This window comes from Lissotriton vulgaris, unplaced genomic scaffold (genome assembly GCF_964263255.1).
Source record: "Lissotriton vulgaris unplaced genomic scaffold, aLisVul1.2 SCAFFOLD_3613, whole genome shotgun sequence".
Lineage (NCBI taxonomy): Eukaryota > Metazoa > Chordata > Amphibia > Caudata > Salamandridae > Lissotriton > Lissotriton vulgaris.
Window position 1 is genome coordinate 157,797 of NW_028245015.1, and position 24,727 is coordinate 182,523.

The following is a 24,727-nucleotide window of genomic DNA, read 5'->3' on the forward strand; positions in this document are numbered from 1 at the left end:
TTGGTCGCCTTCTGGGCCACGCCCCAACAGTAGTACTGTTCATGTAGTACAAAATGCTATTCACAAACCTCTGTTAGATGACTGCAAAGTTAACATGTTTCAGGAGTAAATATGGGAGGGACACATGGAGTGGCTGGAAAATGGTTACTACTAACCACTGAATGGGAGTCATCAAGGGAGGAGCAAGGATGGATTAAGGGAGTGCTAAGGAGGAGTTTGATGAGGGATATGCACCGACCTGCAAAAAATTAAGGCCGTTTCTATTCCCAAACTGCACTTCAAAATTAAGAATTAGACCCAAAAAGGACCAATAGTAAATATATTCCAGCATAGAAAAGGATTAAATCTATCGCCTCACATGCCCTTATATGGCTAGTAACTGGTACCGCAAGACCGTTGAATTAATTTCTTTTTACTGTTCACATTACCTAATAAAAATATAACTTTTTTAATTTAAACGTCTGAAAAATAATTTTGTTTTAATTTAATATAGTCAGAATAATTCATTATTTCATTTTCTACTTTCAAAAGAAATAAATACAATTAATGAACATTAATATTTATTATAAAATATGGTTGCAATTTTTTTTTAAAGGTTAATAAACTTTAAAACTCTTTCCTGATTCTTCACCAAAGGGAGTGCTCCACCCTGATTGCGGACGTCTCTGCTTAGTGTGTGTAATGTCAAATAGGGTCATAATGTCCCTACTAGTATAGATTTATGGCAGTATTTGGAGCTTTTCTTGATTCCATCCCTTTTTCAAGAGGTGGGCACATATACGCCTACGCTTTTGAGTAACTTAACACTAGTTAATGGTGTAAAGCTAAAGGTAGTAAAGTTACTCTAAAGTATAAGAGTACATTTACTTGCAGCAAATCTACATGTGTAGATTTACCTTTGTTAATAGGGTTCTATGTTCTTGAGATCCTGTTCCACACAAACCATAGCCCAGGGCGCTTCTATGTGTACCATTCCAGAATGGAACATTTTCTATTAGAATGTAGTGACCTTGCCCTCTCAAACATTTTATATCTGGATGATCCGGTACTAAACAGTCACACTCCAATCAGCTTCCAACACTTCCTGTGCCCAGCGGGCCTTTGTTATATCTTAATAAATGTAACATTAATCCTTTCTTTGTGGCTGTTCATCTGTCCACACTACAAACACCTACTAGACACAACACAAAGATACTCGGAAGAAAATTGCCTGAGTAGAAATCAGGACAAATAACAAATCATGCAGTTGAACCATAGGAAGGCTAAGGGAGACAACTGCTTCCACTTGGCTATACAACAGTTGGAAATTGTCCAAGAATATAAATATCTGGGAGTAATTATAGACAGCAAAGGAACTTTTGTTTTTATCAAAGGAAGCAGTAAAGAATTAATACATAGCAATATCAGTGGCACTTACAAACCTAAAGACAAACAAACTGGCACAAGCTATTCTTCATTGGTCCAAGGTGAGCATGTTTACCAACAATCACTTACGGAAGCAATGCCATGAGAGGGAGAGATGCAGTCACATTAGATGGTTTATTAATGGGAGCTTTTCGATTGGTCTTCAGTCAACAAGGGCACACGTCACCAGCCCAAATAAGACTCGAATTTGGTATGCAGAGGCAAGGGCTGACTCATAAATGAGCGTACATCAAATGTTGGCGTAAGATCAGTAGAGGAGAGCCAGGGTCACTAAATGCCCATCTATGGTCCGAACTGTCAATTAAAGAGAAATGGCGCTGCAAGGGCATACATGGATGGCTCTGTAGAGCAGCTTAGCCTGCGGGGTCTATGGGAGACCCCTTGAACTCACAACAGATTCAAAAAACTTGTCAACAAGTCTAATAAAAGGGTCTCCTTACTGGAGGACAAAGCAACACTAGCAGCAAGGTCACATGGCTGGGTTATCTTGCACAGTTACACAAAGGCAGACCCTCAAACCTAACTAGGCGGCTTCACCAAAACTTCTAGGGAGACATTTCTATGAAATTGTCTAGGCATTTTACCCTCTAGACTCCTCCTACCACCATGGAAGCATGACACATCACCATCTTGTTGTCAGCTGTGTGGTGAAGAGAGAGATGATCTCCTCCACTTTCTAAGCAAAGAACTTTCGAGCAAATGCAGAGCACTGCTGAGACCACTCTTCAACCTCAAAAGGACATGCAGGCAGGTGGGAAAACCAATGTTCTAAGGTGAAGACATACAATTAAGCTGGCCCCTAGTAACATTCATGACCATAGCCAAACCAGAGATACATCTCAAGGAATCAATGACCTCCAGGTGGAATCAGTGATTATTACTTAAAAATAAAGACATCCCACCAGCTCCCTGATAAGGATGGGCCATAAATCTCTAGCGCAAATGAAATAGTTTTAGGAATAATGTAATTACAATTATAATTGTGGCCCAGTTAGCACATAAACTGCCTAATTTGTACAGATGTAATGTAACTTACAAGTCTAATTTGTGCTTACCTCTTCTTGTGGCCCTATAAGCACACACACTACCTAATTTGCACAGACATGTTTTACTTATAACCCTACCTATTCCTTACTTTGCACATAACTGCACACTTTGCACATTGTCATTGAAATAAATTGACAACAGGTCAAGAGACTAACTTAGCTTGTCGGTTCATGACATATATATTTTATAACGGTTTAAAACATTGGGTGAAATCCCTAGGTTTGCCCATAGAGGAACTGTATGAGCAATGCGTTAACCTTGGCTTGTCTAATTATCTAGCGGTGTGACGCCTTGAAATGTGAAATACTAAAGGAAACTTTGATCATTTGTCAATCTTGGGTTAAACAACATGCGTTTAACGTTTAACGATATGAGCGCAGGAAGCCCTCCTTAACACTCCGCAAAGAACCTTTTCAGGCATTACTTGAACGCTTGCGAGGCACAATGTATTTGGAATTTGGTAACGTAATCACACATCGGAGTGTTGGGGATCGGTGTAAGCAAGGTTATTTCTGAACAATCTACTTAATGGAGTATTTGAGCCACAATTGTTTTCTTTGTTTTAATTTTACAAAAACGACTCATTTTCTAGAGCGGTGCTCCATATACCTGAGCCGCAGCCAGGTGGGGTGAAGCCTCTCAACCACTACTTTTGGGTGAGTGTCCTGATAAGTGTGAATGTGTATTCATCGCACTTTGGTACTAATTGACATAGACCATGTGAATATGATACTTTCATGTTCCTTTTTCTTTCTTGTTTGTTTGTCTTTCTGTTTGGATCCAATGCCATGTGGTATGATGCGGTAACAGTATATGGTTGAACACATTACCTGGAACATTCAGGTGATATCATTTTATTCTTTCATATAAAGCAGTAGTTTTAACACCATAAGGTCCTGAAGAATGAACTTGAAACTTTTTTCTAAAGATGCAGAAATATGTTGACCACTATTAAGTACGGTTATTATTTCAAACCCGCACTTACACTTGTTTTTTAACCTTAGGGATTGGGAGATATTAATAAAATTTGTTTTTCTACCCGATTCACCTAATTTTAGTATAACCCTTCACTATCTCACTCCTATCATTTCACACTGCTTTTTTTTCAGCAGCCATTTTTTGTAACAACTTATACCACCCACCTGTCACATCTATCGGTCACGGTAACATCAGACCGGCCGTTTTGTCTCCTGGGTAAGGAGAACCCAAATGATGAAAAAGAGGGCGGTATAGTGTGGCTTCTGATGGGAATACTTTTCTCCATATGCTCTTGAGCTCTAACTTGGCCAGCATAAACTAGTGTGCATGGTGTTCTCTCACTGGTGTTATTTGCATGATATTGGTTTTGTGATCCATTTTGAACGACTAATTTTCTTTGACCCCCAGGTATAATTTAGTGTTTTGAGTTCACACACTCTGTCAGTTAATGAACAAAAAAATGTTAACCTTTTATTATTACAAAACAACGCATGTTGGGTAACATGTTTTGATGGGCCACTGTTTACTTTTCCATTCTTAACCTTGTTTTTCTCACTTTTTATCATGTGTGTTGTAGCAACGGTTTTAGTTTATTATGCATACAAACGTACTCACCTTACCTTCCTTACTGGAATATCTGATCATATTTCAGTGATCAAAAATCACAAAAAGAGACTAGGAAATGAGTCTTCTCTGACTCCCCTTTCAATATCTTAAAATCACAAAAAGAGAGAAGGACTCATAAAAACAGGGCCAGGGATGATAACCCTATTTAAATTACAAAGTTCCTGTCCCCTCCAGTACATGGGAATAGTTAAATTGAGAGAACCAGATGAAGAAGGAAAATCAAAAGATTTTATAATACTGCCCTTACCAACTATGCAGTGGCATGCTTCATCATAGGGCCGCTGCAGACGTCCAGGCAAAGACTAACACACTGGACGGAGCGCTGTTTTTTAGGGGTGTGGGAGAAAAAAAAAAAAACGAAGTTTGTGACAGGGAAGAATGTTCCCTAAAGGAGGGATCTTTAGTGCAGAAAAGTAATAAAAAAAAACTGTATAAGGAGATACCTTTGAAATACCTTTATTCTTGGTTTCCCTTGACAGGGTTAAAAATAATGCGATCTGGGGATATACAGGAGGGATAACTGCCCCTAAATCCCCACTGCAAGAACCAACATGTTTCAGCCTTACCTCTAGCTCCCATGGGTCAAAAAGGCATTCTTCAGCATATATTTCCCTTGGATTGTATGGTATTGACACAGAATTTGATATTTGGGAAAAATATATATTTTGTATTTAAACAATATATATGATGCTCCTTCTACTTTATCCATAGAGTATTCATTTTCTGAGTTTATGAGTTATTCTATGAACCCAGATCTGTCGTGGGAAAGCTGTCTTATTGTCACACTTTCATCAAAGACCGGCGTTCGTCCTCTTTCCCCCGCCTAGGTTCTCCGATGATCAATATTGCAGTGATACCATGAATGCTTAGTAATGAGTAAAATTACCCCTGTGGCCAAACCCAGGATTGTGAGAATAGGATGTATGTAGATTTTCAACTTAAGGTCACCGTGAAGAATGAACAAACCACCTTTTGCTGGCTATGAATAATTTGTTGGTTTACCTGCAGCACATTGTAGGGTTATAGATTTACATAGCTATGCTTGGATAAGGTGTGTTTTGTAAATCAATTCGCAGAGGGAGACAAGTGATTCCCTTATCTGATAATTAATGGTGCTATTATTACCCACATCTGTGTGTCAAGTACACCATGTGTATGCGTGATAATGTCAATGGTGCCACATATTCACTAGTGACAAAGACACTGGTGAGCTAATGATATGAAGCCTATGACTAGCGTGCATGTCTGACAATGCCACAAATGAATCAGCTGCTTCTCTCAGTTCATCAACATCTAAATAAAACTGAGTATAAGTGTGTGGGGGGTGCAGTGTGTGGGGTCGAGTGGCATGTGGCTGTGACTGTTCTAGGTGTCAAAAACATTAGGTTTGCTCAGGCAACTTCACCTTTCACCATATTGTTTGATCCCCCTCCCTTTTCCTAAATAATTACATGTTTTTTATTTCAGCATTGAATTAAAATGTGAGAACATCTGATTTGTTTGCAGATTGCCTCTCTGATTCATAGGTATATTAATTTGTACCTTGTGATACCTCATTAAATCTTTTAAATTAAAATGTGACCATTTGCTTTGAATGGAGTAAAATTAAAGCTCTGAGAATTTTTCATTGGATACAAAGTATTGTTCTGTTCACTGTGCTTCCCTTTTAGATCAGCTATGCAGCAGCACATGATGTGCTGAGCGACAAAGCTCAGTTCCCATCTTTTCTTCGCACCGTTCCACCCATGAGACCTCAGTCTACAGCATTTGCACTGTTAGTGAAGCACTTTGGTTGGACTTGGATAGGAATTTTGTTTGAAGACAATGACACCTGCTACATGAGGAGCAAATATCTGGGGGAAGATTTGAAGAGTGTTGGAGTCTGTGTCTCATTCTGGGAGAAAATCCATAACAACTACCCAAAAGAGAAGATTAAGAGCATCGCTGAGAGGATAAGGAGCTCTTCTGCAAGGGTTATCATCTGCGATTGTTATGAGATGGAACTCAAACCACTTCTGAAGGAGCTGAATGAATTGAACATTACTGATAGAATGTGGATATTTTCAACTAGTTTAACAATATCCCCAGATTATTTTCCAAGGTCCTCTTTGAGACTATTAAATGGTTCCCTGGTCATGGTGCTCCATGCCCCAGATATGCCCAAACTCAAGCGATTCTTAGAGAGCCTTCACCCAAACAGGTTTCCTGAAGATATTTTTATTCATTCCTTCTGGGAAGCAGCCTTTGGGTGTACGTGGTCAAGCAATGCCAGCTCTTCAGGATCAGGGCCACTGGAAGCTAAGGAAGGGGAACTGCAGTGCACTGGCACAGAGGTGCTTGACGATGTGGAGTCAATGTTTGTATTGTCTGATATGAGTTATACTTATCACACCGACCTGGCAGTGTATGCCCTGGCACACGCTCTGCAGGACCTGATCTCATGCACACCTGGGATGGGACCCTTCCAGAACAGCAGCTGTGCTGAGGTGGAACATCCAAAACCTTGGCAGGTAAGGGTTTACTGATTTGTTGATTGTTGAGTCTTTAGTTAAACCTCTCTCTGGTTTTATCTCAGTGGCAAATCCTGAAATGATACATGGACTTGGCTGCCTAAACTGGGCTGTGACATGATCCATTGTTTCACTGCTAGAGTTTCACAATACAGAGTATTCTTTCACCTAAAAGGTTTTCACAGAAAGCAGAGGAGGACAAGGGAAGTGTGAGACAGCACAATGTGTAATTGCAGCTTTCACAGTATGAAATCAGACAAACAGGGGAGCCCTACCAAGCATTAGGGCACTGCAAACATCCTAGAGGAAGAGGCTTACCTGTCTGAACTAAGAGTAGGGACAGAAACAACACTTGAACTGCTCGGTGGGGCTAGACAAGATGGAAAACAAATCAGTGGAAACTTACAAGACCCCTGCACTATTCACTTCCAAGGTCTGAAGTCAGTTTCAGATCACTGGTGGCAGAGTCCTATGTAATACCTTTGCCCAGAAACAAATCTTTATTTGTATTGGCTCTTTTTATGCTTACTTAGCACTTGTAGTTCCTTCCATCATTTATGTTGGTTTCCTCCCATTCAGTTCCTCAGTTCCCAGTCCCTGGCCTCTTGTTAGTTTCTGGGCTAGAAATGAAGTGCCTTGTGGGGTAATGCAGGCTCAATTAGGAGCCCGTTCAATGTGATTTGTTTATGACCTTTGATAACAAACTGTCTTGTCTGATAATATTTCATGAGTGTGCAAAATAGCTTGTTCATTCACAAGGGAAGTTAAATCAACAACCTGCTGTGGGCTGGCTGCTAAAACCACCCACCACCCAATCCTGATGGCAGCCTCTGGATGCAGTCTGACCCTACATGGCTGACACTACTCTGCATAAAATCAGAGCACCTTGTGAATTTATAACATTTCATGCTGGAAGGTTTATCACTATTATACTAATGTTGTTGTGGTTGATCTTCTCTGACTTCAGTATTGTCACTTCATGCATTAGATTGACTTGAAGGAAAGAACTTTTTAAATAGAATATTATGTCCCTTTAATTTAGCCGTTAAGGCGCAAGAAAAGTCTTTGTTACAGCTCTGACAGATCTTTTTCAGGATAAACCTTGGTCGGGGTATGTATTGTGACAAGTGAGCATAGGCCTTGCCATCCAAGGACAATCTGTAGGCAAATTTACTCCACTAGCAGTAGGTATCAATCAGCGTGGAGGTACCCCATTGCATGTCGGGTACATGAGGTATTGCACCACAGTTCTCATGTGTGCAAAGTGGAATAATTCCTTTACATCTGAAACACAAGAAATGCACACTTGGATCTTGTTAGTATTATAGAAGTGGTTGCTGAAGAGATGGTAGGCCGCTGTAAGGACGGGGCACTTTAGTGGCTAGATTGTAAACCTGTTGGATAAGAGCTGGTGCATGTTGGTTAAGTTCAGAAAACATTTGCATCCTTCAGCATCCTCATTAGTCATTCTTGGGCATTCCTGTGCCTTTCCTTTTTTAGGGGTGTGACTTTTACTTCGTATGTGCTATTTTAGTGGTTCACCGGAAAGTGGCCCCAATCATGGTGTCTGATCTTTCTACTTTTTTACAGCTCAGATAATTTATTTGTTGGGTTGCCTTAATTCTTACATACTGGTCATTAGTTCCTTAACAAACGTTTTGTCGCTAGACTTCCAATATCCTACCTTCCCTACTGAGTGTATGCTGGGTGTGTCTTTTAACCTACACTCAAATCTATCAATAAGGGAATTGTAAAGCACGCTACTCACCCATGAGGGTCTCAATGTGCTGGGGAGGAGGGAGTAAGCAGCTTCATTCAGTCAAAGAGCGAGGTATTTATGAAGATGTTCAGAGAGGGGGCGCCTCTGATGTCGATCGGGTGCTCATTCCAGGTCTTGGCCGCAATGTAGGAGAAGGCTCTTCCACCCTTTCTGGCTCTGTGGATGCGCAGGGTTTATGCAAGGGCGAGGTCAACAAATCAAAGGTTAATCCTGGGTATTTTGAAGGAGATTCTCTTGTTGAGGCATTGGGGCCCTGAGCCATTTGAAGGTGTGGGTGAGAATCTTGAATGTTACTTGCTTCTCGACGGGGGAGCCAGTGGAGATCTCGCAGGTGTTGGGTGATGTCTTCTTGTCGAGGGATACGGAAGACAAGTCTAGCTGCGGTGCTCTGTATGGTCTGAAGTCTGCAGAGCAGAGACTTGTTGATTCTGGTGTAGAGTGTGTTTCCGTAGTCTAGTCGGCTGGTTATAAGTACGTGGGTGATGGTTTTTCTTGATTCAGAGGGATCCATTTGAGGTCTTGCAAATATTGCAGAGGGTGTTGAAGCAGGTGGAGGCGACAGTGTTGGGTCATGAAGAGCGAGGAGTTGAGTATGATGCTGAGGTTCTTGGTGTTGTCTATGGGGCTGGGCAGGCTGCTGAAGGGACAAGGACTTCTGTCTTATCCGAATTGAGGTTCAGGCTGCTCATCCAGGATGCAATGTCCTTTATTCCTTCCTGGAAGCTGAGTCTGGTGGTGACAGGATCCTTGGTGAGGGAGAGGATGAGCTGGATGTCATCGGTGTAGGAGACTTTGTTGAGTCTGTGCTATCTGACGATGGTGGCGAAGGGGTCACGTAGATGTTCAAGAACTAATGGCTGAGTGACGATCCTTGAGGTACTTTGCAGTTGATCTCTGTGGGTTCAAAGAAGAAGGGTGGCAGTTTGATTCTTTGGGCCCAGCCGGTGAGGAAGGAACAGAGCCATTCGAGGGAAGTTCCCCGTATGTCGGCCTCATGGATTCTGGCAGGGAGTGTGCAGTAGGAGATAGTGTTAAAGGCTGCGGAGAGGTCGAGTAGAGTCAGGGTCACAGTATGGCCTTGGTCGAGGAGGGCGCAAATGTCATCTGTGGTGGAAAGAAGGGTGGTCTCGGTGCTGTGGTTGCTGCAGAATACAGATTGGGAGGCGTCGAGGATAGTGTTCTCTTCGATGAATGTCATTGGTTGGGCTTTGACTGTCCTCTTGATGACTTTGGCTGTGAAGGAGAGGAGGGAGATGTGTTGGTAGTTTTTGAGGTCTGAAGGGTCTGCCAAGGAGTGCTTGAGCAGGTGCTTGACTTCTGCATGTTTGCAATTGTCAGAGAAGGTGAAGGTTTCAAAGGTGGTGTTGATAGTGCATCATAGTTCCGGTGCAATGGCAGCGTTGGCTCTGTGGTAGATGTGCAAAGGGCAGGGGTCCATGGGTGCTCCTGAGTAGACACCTTTCATGTTCGATTCGGTGTCTTTGGTGGTGGCGGGGGTCTAGGTGGAGATGGTGGGTTGGCTGATGTGGTTGGCCGGGGAGTGGTTTTAGAGTCCAGTGTCCATTCATTGTAGTTGTCATAAATTGACTTGATTTTTAGATAGAAGTAGGAGCTGAGCTTGTTGCAGAGGTCCTGGAAAGGTGTGATGACTGTGGCCTCGCTTAGGGGTTTGGTGAGTTCTTGGATGATGCTGAAGAGTTCCTTTGAGTTTCTGGCATTGGCAGTGATCTTGATCTGGATGAAGATGGTGGTATTCTATCATGACATTCTTATGTGTGGTGCGGTCTTCTAATGTTTTGCTGTTTCGCCTTCCTCTCAGGACGTTAGCAAGTGCACCTGGATTCTTGGAGATCGGGGGTGAAGCAGGTGAAATTCTTGTGTCATTGTCTGTTGGGGTTGTGAATGGGTTCGAGTTTGTCAGCGCAGTTGGGGATCCATCATTGTAGTTCTTGGCTGCAAGGTTGGTGTTGGTTGACATGGAGGGGGCGTCACATTTGAAGTTTCAGGTTTGGGGGCAGTGGGTACATCAACGTGGAAGTGTACGCAGTGGTGGTCCATCCAGAGGAGTTGCGTGGTATGGCTGAAGTAGATGTTGTTACCTCCTATGAAGATGGGGTTGAGGGTGTGTCCTGCCTTGTGGCTGTTTTAGTCAAAGGTTGGCAAGGTTGTCAGGAGGGTGGAGGAGTTGGGGTTGATGATGTTGTCTAGGTAGAAGTTGAGGTCTCCGATGAGAATGTAGTCCATAGAGGCGATGGCCTGTGGTATGAAGAGGATGGTGATGGTAGTGGTGACAGCAGTTTGAGGTCCTGGGGGCATGTAGGGGAGAGTGCAGATTAAGGTGGTTCTGGGGCTGATTTGTACATGGAAATAGAGGTGTTCCAGGTGTCCGTGAACAAGGCGACGTCAGGAGAGGTGGTGTCAAGGAGGTCCCAGATCTCTACAGTGTGTCTGTGCAGGGTGCACATGTTGAGAAGGATGCACCTCAGGGCGTTGGGGTGCTGGTGTTTGGCATGATTGTGTTGGTTGTGGGGTTGAAGAGGGTGGTGAAGGTTAGGCTGCAGTGTCGGCAGGACAACTGGCTGTGGGTGGATTTAGGTAGGTGTAGATAGATGGTAGTTGTTATTTCTTCTGGATATGAGTGCATGGAGGGCAGTAGAGTCCTAGTGGTTTGTGGTCAGAGATCCAAGGTCTCTGGCACTGGTTGTGGTCGGGTTGAGTACGGGGCAGACCGGCTTTCCTTAGGCGTACCAGCTGCACACCCACTGCATACATCCCAAGCGCTGCTGCCATTAAATAGGGGAGGGGAGAGGGAAGCTCGGCTGTGAGGCGCGACTGGGGACGGGATGGGGAGGGGCCACGGCAGAGTGGCGTCAGGAAAAGGGCAGCGAGAAAACAGGCAGAGAGGAGAAAAACAAAGGGAAAGGCGCAAAACAAAGAGTCACAGACAGACAAGCAAAGAAATTACCATACAAATACACTGAATACAGACACAAGACACAAAGATAAAAAGGGGCATAACAAGGCAGACAGACAGCAGTGGAAACAGCAGAAGAGCAAGGCTTCCCCACTGGAGTACCAGGGATGAAGCACAGACAGGACAGAGCACCTACAAGATACCTCTCAGCTGCAGAGGCACCACAGCGGAGCTGTTGGCGAGAGAGCAGGCCTTCGACCATGTGGTCAGAGGTCTTGCTGGCTCACCCTCACAGCTGCTGCCAATAAATTGTAGAGGGGAGGCGAGGGGAGCTCAGCTGGGAGGCTGGAGCGGGAATGGCAGGGGGAGGGGCTGCAGGGGAGCAGAAGTAGAAAAAGGGTGGTGAGAAAACAGGCATGGAGGAGAAAAAGGGCACAGACACAAAACAAAGAAGGGCAGAAAAACAGAGTCACAGAAAGACAGACACAGCAATTACCGTAAAAATACACTGAAGACAGATAAAAGGCACAAAGACAAAATTGGCACAACAAGGCAGATAGATAACAGTGGAAACAGCAGAAGAGCAAGGCTCTCCCACTGGACCACCAGGGATGAGGTGCAGGCAGGAGCCTGCAGGTGGAGGAGGCCCTCAAACACATACCAGACACCTCTCAGCAGCAGCGGCACAATATCAGAGCTGCTAGGGGAGACAGCAGGTCTGCGACCAGCAGGTCGGAGGTCTTGTGTGGGACGCTATGTGAAGAGGGGGTGGGCCATAATTTGGTGATTTTGGTGATTGCAATGCACACGAGGTTTACATGTATACCCCTACATTCCTAGCATGTGATGTGCAGTAGGACCCTCCATAATGGTGCTAGGTGTCTTGAGAATGTCCTTTTTCTAGAAAATTCTTTGTGGGCTCACTTTAGGATTCTTTTTACTGGTCTTTTGGCCGTTTCCCTGGATTTTCATTTGATTTCTTTATTTCTACTGTCACACGCCCTCCTTGTGTATCTGATGTGGCGGTGTCTGAGATTGGATTATTTACACACTTAGGCAGTGTGTGGAAGGCCTTGTGTGTGTGTGTAACATGTTTTCTTTTACATATCGCAGATTAAACGTCACTAAAATTCTACCCAGGAAATTCAACACAAAGATTTACATACACAACAACAATAAATTCAACATTATAAAAAATATATCACAAAGTAAGTATATGACTTAACCAACAAACTTTTTAAAAGTAATACATTTAATAACAAAATAGCTAACAGATGCTTTTTTCTTAACAGCTGCTTCAGAAATAAAAACAAAACACATCAACTAAAGACACTTCATCAACTAAAAAGAGTAGGTGTATTTGTTTATTTACAAATAAACAAACAATATAGACTTGGGGGCTCATTGCGATGGCATAATGATCCCCACACCCGAGCCGGCGGTGGTGACCGTTACGCCATCGTAACGAAAAATACCCCCGCCATATTATGATGGAGGTGGGTATCGTGGTGGACGCAAAGTCTGTCTTCTGCTTTTTCGCCGGTTGGCTACAGTTACGATTGCTGGCCAGGCGGAGCTTGGCCAGTAGTATGGAGGCAGTACTTAGCAGGCACCGACAGCCATATTATGATGTGGGTGGGTAAAAGGCTTTTCCATGGTGCCGATGCTGCCATGGGAAGACTGGTAGGGATTAACTTTGGGCGCCCGTTGCGGACTCCCAACAAACCAGTACCCAAATACTCAAATTTATGTTAACTAGGGTACCTGAACATGTCACAGTACTACTACCTTCTATCCCCACTCTTAAAAGATTAATTGCCAGAACAAAAAGAGCTACAGCTCAATCACCACCCACCCTCCAAACATTTGCAGAAATAGAAATTTTACCAGAATACACCATCACCCACCAAGATGTCAAAATTCCCTCTTCATGACAATAACAGTCATGAAAACAACTTACAAAAACTTAAAAACGTGGATAAAAAGGGGGTGGGGTCGCACACTACTCACACACCGGCGGAAGTTGCCCCTAAGGACTCTGGTCATTGTAGTAGAGTGTTCGCGATGCATCATCTTTCGATCTTGCTATCTTCGCTGTCTTCGCCATCCCTGGACACGTGTTTCGGGTTTTCAACCCTCGTCAGCAGGGATAGGCAGTGTTCTGGGGTCGCCGATGGCTGCCAATATCTGCCAGGTATAGTACCACTCCGGCGCGTAGGTGCGGGATCCCAGGCTCGTCAGCCCACTGCTCAAGGGAGCTTAAAGTTACAAAAAGGGGGTGGGGTCGCACACTACTCACACACCGGCGGAAGTTGCCCCTAAGGACTCTGGTCATTGTAGTAGAGTGTTCGCGATGCATCATCTTTCGATCTTGCTATCTTCGCTGTCTTCGCCATCCCTGGACACGTGTTTCGGGTTTTCAACCCTCGTCAGCAGGGATAGGCAGTGTTCTGGGGTCGCCGATGGCTGCCAATATCTGCCAGGTATAGTACCACTCCGGCGCGTAAGTGCGGGATCCCAGGTTTGTCAGCCCACTGTTCAAGGGAGCTTAAAGTTACAAAAAGGGGGTGGGGTCGCACACTACTCACACACCGGCGGAAGTTGCCCCATAGGACTCTGGTCATTGTAGTAGAGTGTTCGTGGTGCATCATCTTTCGATCTTGCTATCTTCGCTGTCTTCGCCATCCCTGGACACGTGTTTCGGGTTTTCAACCCTCGTCAGCAGGGATAGGCAGTGTTCTGGGGTCGCCGATGGCTGCCAATATCTGCCAGGTATAGTACCACTCCGGCGCGTAGGTGCGGGATCCCAGGCTCGTCAGCCCACTGCTCAAGGGAGCTTAAAGTTACAAAAAGGGGGTGGGGTCGCACACTACTCACACACCGGCAGAAGTTGCCCCTAAGGACTCTGGTCATTGTAGTAGAGTGTTTGCGATGCATCATCTTTCAATCTTGCTATCTTCGCTGTCTTTGCCATCCCTGGACACGTGTTTCGGGTTTTCAACCCTCGTCAGCAGGGATAGGCAGTGTTCTGGGGTCGCTGATGGCTGCCAATATCTGCCAGGTATAGTACCACTCCGGCGCGTAGGTGCGGGATCCCAGGCTCGTCAGCCCACTGCTCAAGGGAGCTTAAAGTTCCAAAAAGGGGGTGGGGTTGCACACTACTCACACACCGGCGGAAGTTGCCCCTAAGGACTCTGGTCATTGTAGTAGAGTGTTCGCGATGCATCATCTTTCGATCTTGCTATCTTCGCTGTCTTCGCCATCCCTGGACACGTGTTTCGGGTTTTCAACCCTCGTCAGCAGGGATAGGCAGTGTTCTGGGGTCGCCGATGGCTGCCAATATCTGCCAGGTATAGTACCACTCCGGCGCGTAGGTGCGGGATCCCAGGCTCGTCAGCCCACTGCTCAAGGGAGCTTAAAGTTACAAAAAGGGGGTGGGGTCGCACACTACTCACACACTGGCGGAAGTTGCCCCTAAGGACTCTGGTCATTGTAGTAGAGTGTTCGCGATGCATCATCTTTCGATCTTGCTATCTTCGCTGTCTTCGCCATCCCTGGACACGTGTTTCCGGTTTTCAACCCTCGTCAGCAGGGATAGGCAGTGTTCTGGGGTCGCCGATGGCTGCCAATATCTGCCAGGTATAGTACCACTCTGGCGCGTAGGTGCAGGATCCCAGGCTCGTCAGCCCACTGCTCAAGGGAGCTTAAAGTTACAAAAAGGGGGTGGGGTCGCACACTACTCACACACCGGCGGAAGTTGCCCCTAAGGACTCTGGTCATTGTAGTAGAGTGTTCGCGATGCATCATCTTTCGATCTTGCTATCTTCGCTGTCTTCGCCATCCCTGGACACGTATTTCGGGTTTTCAACCCTCGTCAGCAGGGATAGGCAGTGTTCTGGGGTCGCCAATGGCTGCCAATATCTGCCAGGTATAGTACCACTCCGGCGCGTACGTGCGGGATCCCAGGCTCGTCAGCCCACTGCTCAAGGGAGCTTAAAGTTACAAAAAGGGGGTGGGGTCGCACACTACTCACACACCGGCGGAAGTTGCCCCTAAGGACTCTGGTCATTGTAGTAGAGTGTTCGCGATGCATCATCTTTCGATCTTGCTATCTTCGCTGTCTTCGCCATCCCTGGACATGTGTTTCGGGTTTTCAACCCTCGTCAGCAGGGATAGGCAGTGTTCTGGGGTCGCCGATGGCTGCCAATATCTGCCAGGTATAGTACCACTCCGGCGCGTAGGTGCGGGATCCCAGGCTCGTCAGCCCACTGCTCAAGGGAGCTTAAAGTTCCAAAAAGGGGGTGGGGTCGCACACTACTCACACACCGGTGGAAGTTGCCCCTAAGGACTCTGGTCATTGTAGTAGAGTGTTCGCGATGCATCATCTTTCGATCTTGCTATCTTCGCTGTCTTCGCCATCCCTGGACACGTGTTTCGGGTTTTCAACCCTCGTCAGCAGGGATAGGCAGTGTTCTGGGGTCGCCGATGGCTGCCAATATCTGCCAGGTATAGTACCACTCCGGCGCGTACGTGCGGGATCCCAGGCTCGTCAGCCCACTGCTCAAGGGAGCTTAAAGTTACAAAAAGGGGGTGGGGTCGCACACTACTCACACACCGGCAGAAGTTGCCCCTAAGGACTCTGGTCATTGTAGTAGAGTGTTCGCGATGCATCATCTTTCGATCTTGCTATCTTCGCTGTCTTCGCCATCCCTGGACACGTGTTTCCGGTTTTCAACCCTCGTCAGCAGGGATAGGCAGTGTTCTGGGGTCGCCGATGGCTGCCAATATCTGCCAGGTATAGTACCACTCCGGCGCGTAGGTGCAGGATCCCAGGCTCGTCAGCCCACTGCTCAAGGGAGCTTAAAGTTACAAAAAGGGGGTGGGGTCGCACACTACTCACACACCGGCGGAAGTTGCCCCTAAGGACTCTGGTCATTGTAGTAGAGTGTTCGCGATGCATCATCTTTCGATCTTGCTATCTTCGCTGTCTTCGCCATCCCTGGACACGTATTTCGGGTTTTCAACCCTCGTCAGCAGGGATAGGCAGTGTTCTGGGGTCGCCAATGGCTGCCAATATCTGCCAGGTATAGTACCACTCCGGCGCGTACGTGCGGGATCCCAGGCTCGTCAGCCCACTGCTCAAGGGAGCTTAAAGTTACAAAAAGGGGGTGGGGTCGCACACTACTCACACACCGGCGGAAGTTGCCCCTAAGGACTCTGGTCATTGTAGTAGAGTGTTCGCGATGCATCATCTTTCGATCTTGCTATCTTCGCTGTCTTCGCCATCCCTGGACATGTGTTTCGGGTTTTCAACCCTCGTCAGCAGGGATAGGCAGTGTTCTGGGGTCGCCGATGGCTGCCAATATCTGCCAGGTATAGTACCACTCCGGCGCGTAGGTGCGGGATCCCAGGCTCGTCAGCCCACTGCTCAAGGGAGCTTAAAGTTCCAAAAAGGGGGTGGGGTCGCACACTACTCACACACCGGCGGAAGTTGCCCCTAAGGACTCTGGTCATTGTAGTAGAGTGTTCGGGATGCATCATCTTTCGATCTTGCTATCTTCGCTGTCTTCGCCATCCCTGGACACGTGTTTCGGGTTTTCAACCCTCGTCAGCAGGGATAGGCAGTGTTCTGGGGTCGCCGATGGCTGCCAATATCTGCCAGGTATAGTACCACTCCGGCGCGTACGTGCGGGATCCCAGGCTCGTCAGCCCACTGCTCAAGGGAGCTTAAAGTTACAAAAAGGGGGTGGGGTCGCACACTACTCACACACCGGCGGAAGTTGCCCCTAAGGACTCTGGTCATTGTAGTAGAGTGTTCGCGATGCATCCTCTTTCGATCTTGCTATCTTCGCTGTCTTTGCCATCCCTGGACACGTGTTTCGGGTTTTCAACCCTCGTCAGCAGGGATAGGCAGTGTTCTGGGGTCGCTGATGGCTGCCAATATCTGCCAGGTATAGTACCACTCCGGCGCGTAGGTGCGGGATCCCAGGCTCGTCAGCCCACTGCTCAAGGGAGCTTAAAGTTACAAAAAGGGGGTGGGGTCGCACACTACTCACACACCGGCGGAAGTTGCCCCTAAGGACTCTGGTCATTGTAGTAGAGTGTTCGCGATGCATCATCTTTCGATCTTGCTATCTTCGCTGTCTTCGCCATCCCTGGACACGTGTTTCGGGTTTTCAACCCTCGTCAGCAGGGATAGGCAGTGTTCTGGGGTCGCCGATGGCTGCCAATATCTGCCAGGTATAGTACCACTCCGGCGCGTAGGTGCGGGATCCCAGGCTCGTCAGCCCACTGCTCAAGGGAGCTTAAAGTTACAAAAAGGGGGTGGGGTCGCACACTACTCACACACCGGCGGAAGTTGCCCCTAAGGACTCTGGTCATTGTAGTAGAGTGTTCGCGATGCATCATCTTTCGATCTTGCTATCTTCGCTGTCTTCGCCATCCCTGGACACGTGTTTCGGGTTTTCAACCCTCGTCAGCAGGGATAGGCAGTGTTCTGGGGTCGCCGATGGCTGCCAATGTCTGCCAGGTATAGTACCACTCCGGCGCGTAGGTGCGGGATCCCAGGCTCGTCAGCCCACTGCTCAAGGGAGCTTAAAGTTACAAAAAGGGGGTGGGGTCGCACACTACTCACACACCGGCGGAAGTTGCCCCTAAGGACTCTGGTCATTGTAGTAGAGTGTTCGCGATGCATCATCTTTCGATCTTGCTATCTTCGCTGTCTTCGCCATCCCTGGACGCGTGTTTCGGGTTTAACGTGGATGATGGATGGCACATTAAAAGTTTGCCCCAAGCCTTTTTGATCAACTATGTCCTATCCACAGCAAATATGAAGACGCTAACTTCCCCTTCATATATGCACTACTCCCTAATAAACAAAACACCACCTACATAGAGTGCCTAATATTAATAAAACAATACACCAACAACTACTTTCAACAAAAAATTATCATTGACTTTGAACAAGCAATGATTCAATCAATTTCAAAAATATACCCACACATCGCTACACAAGGTTGCTACTACTATTTAACCAAAGTATCTGGGGAAACGTACTTTAAGTATAGATTACGTCACCAATAGCAACTTGCCTACCAAATAAAAAAATTAATAGCCCTTGCATATGTACCAACAATTGAAGTAGTCAACCATTTTAACATACTTCTTGAAAGTCCTTTCTATCAAGCAAATTAAACTAATTGAATTCCCTTCCTAGACTACTTTGAAGAAACTTGGGTGGAAAGGCTACATTGATTAGGACATCCAAGTTCCAAATCCCCTGTTGGAATGTCTACAACAGCAAGCTAGCTCAAAAAGCTAAAACCAACGACGCCGTGGAAAGATGGCATAATGCCTTTAAAGTCACAATAGGAAGTGGACAGCCAACCCTACATAAACTTATAGAAGCTATCAAACAAGAACAGAGAAATAAAGAGATATGACTAGAGTAATCCCTAACTAAAATTGGCCCTAAACTCAGTAAACAAACTAAAAGAATGTGTGAATATCTACAACACCAAACTCAGCTATTTCCAAACACCATAGGGCTAGAATACCTATACATAAAAAAAAACAATGCTAAACATAATAAACAATTAAAATGTACAAAAAATGTAAACAACATAATTCCACTCTTTTTTAAATTGATAATTATATTTATATTTTTTTATTAAAAAACAAACACAAAAATATATGACATAATACAATATAAAAATATAATTATTAAAAGAAAAAAGAAACAAACAAATCAATGTAACACAAACATCTCCCAACCATAATAATAAAAAATATATTACAATTCTGTAGCAGTATACGGTCCTGGAAAACCAATAATTCCATAGTAGATAAATTGAAAGACGAATCCATTTGAAAATAATATTCAAATAAACTGCAAAAATGCAACTTTAGAAAAAGGCTACAACGACACAATCCTCTCAAAAACAAAACCTTTAAAAACCTGAAACTAAGTTTTTATAAAACTGTAAAAATAGAACTGTTAAAAAAAAGGCTCCAACAACGCAATCCTCTCAATAACAAAGCCCTCAAAAATCCAAAAAAGTAAGTTTAAAAAATCTCAAAAAATAAAAAATTATGTAAAGTATCTTGAATTAAAAAAACAAATTACATTTTCCTTTTTTTTTAAATGAACGCGTCGTCACCACCTTCCATTCATGAAACAGAAAACGTGTAAAGAAAAAAAAGAACACCCACCCACAATAACATACAAACCCACAAACAATAATATTAAGATTAAATACAAGATAATATAATTCTATGTAACAATCTATTTCTATTCAAAACTTCGTCAAACGCATAAAACACTGATGGCCTGATTATGATAGCTGTGAACCTTCCACCTTTATCAAAACATGTCTTGTTTGGTGCAAAACACTTTGGAATACTACCCCCATGCCAGTGTTGGCGAAGGGGGTAGCATTCCACCCTTCCAGAGGGAGAAGACATGTACACACTGGTATACCCGGTCAAAGTTTAAAAGAGCCTCAACATCACAAAATGGATGCTGCTGCCACAGACATGAGTCTGACCTTCTGCTGCTGGATGAAACTCCGGCAGGGGAGGCCTGGACAATAGGTTTCCTGTCCAGGGAGGTGTCAGAACCTCCCCAGACAGACTTTAGTGTATTGGGGCAGGGTGGGTTGCATTCAGTGAATGCTTTTCAGAAACTACCTAGGGCACACAAGGTGCTCTGTGCATTTTACAGTTTAAACTGGTTGCTGGGACACTCAGCCCCAGCTCTGGTGTGAAACTGGATAAAGGGGAAGGGGTGTAACCACCCCCTCCCCAGGGCCTCCCATAGGTGGGACCTTAGAGTTAGTCCATCCCCTAAACTTAGTATAAGTATAGGACCCCAGTCCCTAGGACTTTATTACCCTGGATGAAACTCTGAAATGGAAATCTTGGACCTTTGACATTCCATATCGACAGAAAGACATAAGAAATCTCCCTTGGGGTCAAGTATTGACACCTGTTCAAACAGACACCTAAGAACATCTTGCCGTTCTGCATTTTTGAGGCTCACGCCGGATCCTGGTGAATCTGTGACACAGGACACAGACTTCCAGACATCTCTGAGGCCGACACGAGAACCCAGCAAAGCTGAGACCCACAATAATCACAAGAGACGCGTGACCGGAACTCCTGGATATCCTGCAATTTTGCAACTGCACCTACTTCCCGACTTTTCCTGAAACTGTGCATTGGGAAATGTGTTGCCCTTGCCCATAGCACCTTTTGCACTGAAGCTGAGAGGCCAGCACTCCACGAGTGTCCTGTGAGTCCCCTTTCTTCACCGCAGCACGAGGCTCCTTTGCGATCTCTAGTCCATAGGCTAGTGGAACCCCATTAAAGATAATCATTTGTTTCTTGGGCTCTCCTGATGGTTCCAGATGTGCTCTGACTCCACTCCAAAGGGTGAGTCCCTCAGATCTTGCTGGTCTGTACCGCAGCCAATCTTGTCTTCTTGCGTGGGTTGCTGTTGTCAAGGCTTGTTGGGTCCAATCCGGATTCTCATTCTGCAGCACTCGATATCCTTTGTGGGAAAGCTCAAATCCAGATCCTGGTCATTTTTGGCACCTGCTGGTCCTCGTGGCTGAAGAGTCAAGCTTCACCTACTTCAATTGAAAGTACCCGACATCGGCTGGCATCTTCCTGTCACCATCCTGGTCACTGGCTAGTGACCCAGACTTTGCCCCCTCTGCTTTCAGGAACGTCAGATCTCCAATCCACCCTTGGATCCACCAGGACACTTTTCCTCTGGTCACCTGCAGCACTTCTTCGCACCTCTCCATTGGAATCGATGACGAAACCTGACACCAAAAGACACCTGTGCACCCGGCTTCCTTGGGTGAGGTAACATGAGTACTTCAGTGCTCCTGTGGGTCTTGATTCTTGAAGTGTCTAAGTCTAAAAAGGTTCCATCGTAGTTCACCCCGAAGTGTCCTTAATCTTTAAAATTGTATCTTGCTTTTCCTCCATAGAAGTCAATAGTGATTCGCGGCTGTGTTTAGACACTGCACGCGTCCCCCGTGGGTCTCCTGTGTCCCTACCTTTTGTGGTTCCTCGTTGCCCCAGCAGTTCTACAGGCCCTAGGCCTCACTTCTATCCCTCACATGGTTCTTATACCACTATTTTAGTATATGGTTTGTGAGGCCCCTAGGGCAAAACGAATACTGTGCTAGTTTACTGTGTGCTATTGAAGTCCTTGTATTGTACTTTTGCCTCTAGCCTCATAAAGAGGCTAGAGGGGTTGTGTTTAGAATAAATACTTGGATATTTGATATATACCTTGTGTGGTGTACTTTCATTTGATCATTCAAGAGATTATAGACAGGTAAAACAAGCTGCTTTACATTCCTTCAAGACTTAGCCTGAAGGCTGCTCTCCACAGCTACCACTAGGATACCTTTCTATAAAGGTTGTCTGAACCTACCATCAATGAGGGTCGTTTGGACTGGTGCAAGGTACCCACTAGAATAGTGGACATCATATGCCAGGCCAACTTCTCACAAGCGCATCTTCCACTATATTCGTGGTGGCCGTTTCAGTGCTGTGGCCGGCACGGAAGCCCGATTGGAATTGGTCAAGAAGTTGGAATTGCTCAATGTGTTTGCGCAGTTGTTCATGGACACATTTCTCAAGGAGTTTTGCCATGGTAGGGATGTTTGTGATTGGGCGATAGTTATTCAGGTCTTCAGGGTCTGTTGTGGGTTTTTTGGAAATGGGGAGAACTAGGCCCGAATTTAGGCAGTCAGGGATCTTACCTTGAAGAAGGGAAGCATTGATGTTCTTGGACCATAGTGGGACTAATGATCCTATCATTTCTTTAAAGAAATTGGGGGGTAGGGGATCATAGACGTGATTTGAAGGTTTCAGGGTTGAGGGTATGCTGGAGATGGCACTGTCATTGAGGAGTGGGAATTAACTCCAGGAGGCATTATTTTTAGGGGAGGGACAGGGTGGTGTAGGAGGTGGCGAGGGTAAGGAGTCAGGAGAGGGTGAGAGATCGATCAAGGCAAATTATAGATCTGATTTGATCTTACTTGACTTTTCAGGGAAAATTTCGGTAAAAGCATTGCAGTTTGCCTGAGGGCAGGAGTTGAGAGTATATTGGATAGTAGTGTGATGGGATTGTAACTTAATCAGCTCAAACTACCTTTTCAGGCGATTTTTGGCTTTTCAAGTTGGGATTGGAAGAAGGTTGCTTTGGACGACCTGATGAGTTTGTTGTATCTACTCGTTTTTAGTCTTAGGACCTTTAGTAGACTAGTGGATAGAATGGATCTCCAGGCGGGTTCAGCTAATCTCATGTTGCATCCGTCTGCATTTAGGCTGTGAACCAAGGAAGGAGTCTTTGATGGATTTTATTTTCTGTTGACGTGGGGCAGTTGCATTCAGGGCAGATAACATGGAGTTGGTATAGTGCTCTGCGAGGGTGTGAACGACAGCCATGTTAGCAGGCGTTTGTAGGGAGTTATTGCAGAGGGATATGAGCTCACTAACGTTTGTATTTTGGAGCATTCTTTTCCAATGTTTTTGTTTGAATGGTTGTGATCTTTTGGAGTTACAACTTTCTCGGACTGAAGGAGATATAGTAATGGTCCGACCAGTCACAGGGGAGAATCGATTGGAGCTGAATGGGATTGGAAATGATTAAATCAAGTGGTAAGCCTAAGTGGTGTGTAGGACTGTCACAGAATTGATTTAGGCCAAGGTTAGTTAGGAAGTTTTTGAGATTGTTAACTGCCTGATCCTGTGGGTCTTTTCAATGGAGATTGAAGTCAACAAGGAAGACCTGAGGGCAGTGTCTCCCCTGCTTGGGGGAGATGTTTTTCATAGTTTATTCAATTAGAGTGAGGTTGTCTCCTGCTGTTGGTAGAAGATGTGCAGGCTGCATAAGGGTCTTTGTTAGTAATGTCTATGGATAATTATTCACTGGATGAGAGATTAGCTGAAGGGGACTGTTTTGCTAAGAGAGGGTTGTGGTAGATACAGGCTAGGCCACCACCCATTCTCTTGACTCGATCGAGTCTGATAATGTTGTGGCTTGGAGGTATTAGAATGTCAAGGATGGGACCTGAGGAATTTGTAAGCCAAATTTCGGTGAGGATATGGAGGTCTAATTCAGTTGCTGAGGAAGAGCATCCAGTGATTACTGTTGTCCAGCATATTATGGAGTGGATTTGTAAACAAAAGTTAATATATGTTGCACTTGTGAATTTGCTGCTAATAATATTGTGTGGTGTATCACAGGTTTTAGAAAGTGACTAAAGTGTACCCTTGAGTAGTAAGGTTAAGGTTATCTCCCCAGTAAGAGACAGAAGATCGGCCCGAGCAATCTATTCTTAGAGAAACTTAAGAGGTTCTTTGGAGAATGGGCGGCTTGTGATCCCACTCAATCTGTCACTAGCCTATGGAACGCACGCCTTTTATCACTTCTGAATTATACGGATACTCCAACTGATTTTGTAGAAGTGAAACAAGTGTTTGGGTTTGGTTACTCAGGGACATGCCGTTATTATAGAAAACCATTGGTGGAGGGTTATCCCGATTGCAATAATCATACATACTGTGATAATATTAATATGGATAAACAGAATATAACTTTGGTGGGGTGGCATTACAAGGAATTGACAGTTCCTCGACAGGCTGGTTATTATCCTGCTTGTTGCCCGATTATCAACCGTACTGATATTTCATTGTATATAAATTGGACAGGGATAGTCTTGTATAAGCAGACGTTCCCTTTGGTAAATTCATATGACCCCGTACCTTTGGGTGGAATTCTCAGTATTCTGCAGTGGATTATGATCGACCGATTTATGCACACCCAGGGTTTTTCTTTTTGTCTAATGGGACTTATTCTAATGTCCATAATGGTACGGACGATGTGGCACTTGACATGGTACTGCTTTTGGGTGTACCGTGTAAAAGTACGAAGCCTAAAGTGAGATGGATTAAGAGAACTTTGACCAAATAAGTCAATAATTATAGTAATGGCATCACTTTTGGATTCATCCTTTCTTCTATTTTCATTTTGGGTGGTACTTCTATGGTCTGAGGTGAGAAAGACAGAGAATGTGTTGGTGCAAGTTCTAAATTTTATCTAATTCCACAGTAGCAGCTTTACGCAACAAGAGTTGTGGTGTATGCTCGGTAGGGTGTGACCAGCATGTTATCGGGATAACAAATAATAACAAGAATATTACTCAACACATTTTGGACATTCTGGAAATGAATCATGTTCAAAACTAATCCTTTGCTATTTCTGAGAAAAGGTCTTCACTGAGTTTCATTTCTCCAAGGTTGGGGTTTGTTTCTCTAATGAATACACAGTTCTTATTAGCGCATACCTTTCTTACTCGATAGAGGCCTTCTCCCACTTGTCTAGTGGCGGGTACAGGTAGAACGACCTTGAATAGTAGATAA

At 45.1% G+C, this 24,727-nt stretch overlaps 1 protein-coding gene across 1 annotated transcript in view; it reads left to right on the forward strand.

The window, feature by feature from the left end:
• LOC147666665 (vomeronasal type-2 receptor 1-like) overlaps positions 1-24,727 on the forward strand; it is an 87,108-nt gene that overhangs the window by 42,295 nt on the left and 20,086 nt on the right. Inside the window, exon 3 of the mRNA XM_086948985.1 lies at positions 5,748-6,587. Coding sequence (XP_086805111.1) covers positions 5,748-6,587 — 840 coding nt within the window. The remainder of the gene's footprint in view (positions 1-5,747; positions 6,588-24,727) is intronic.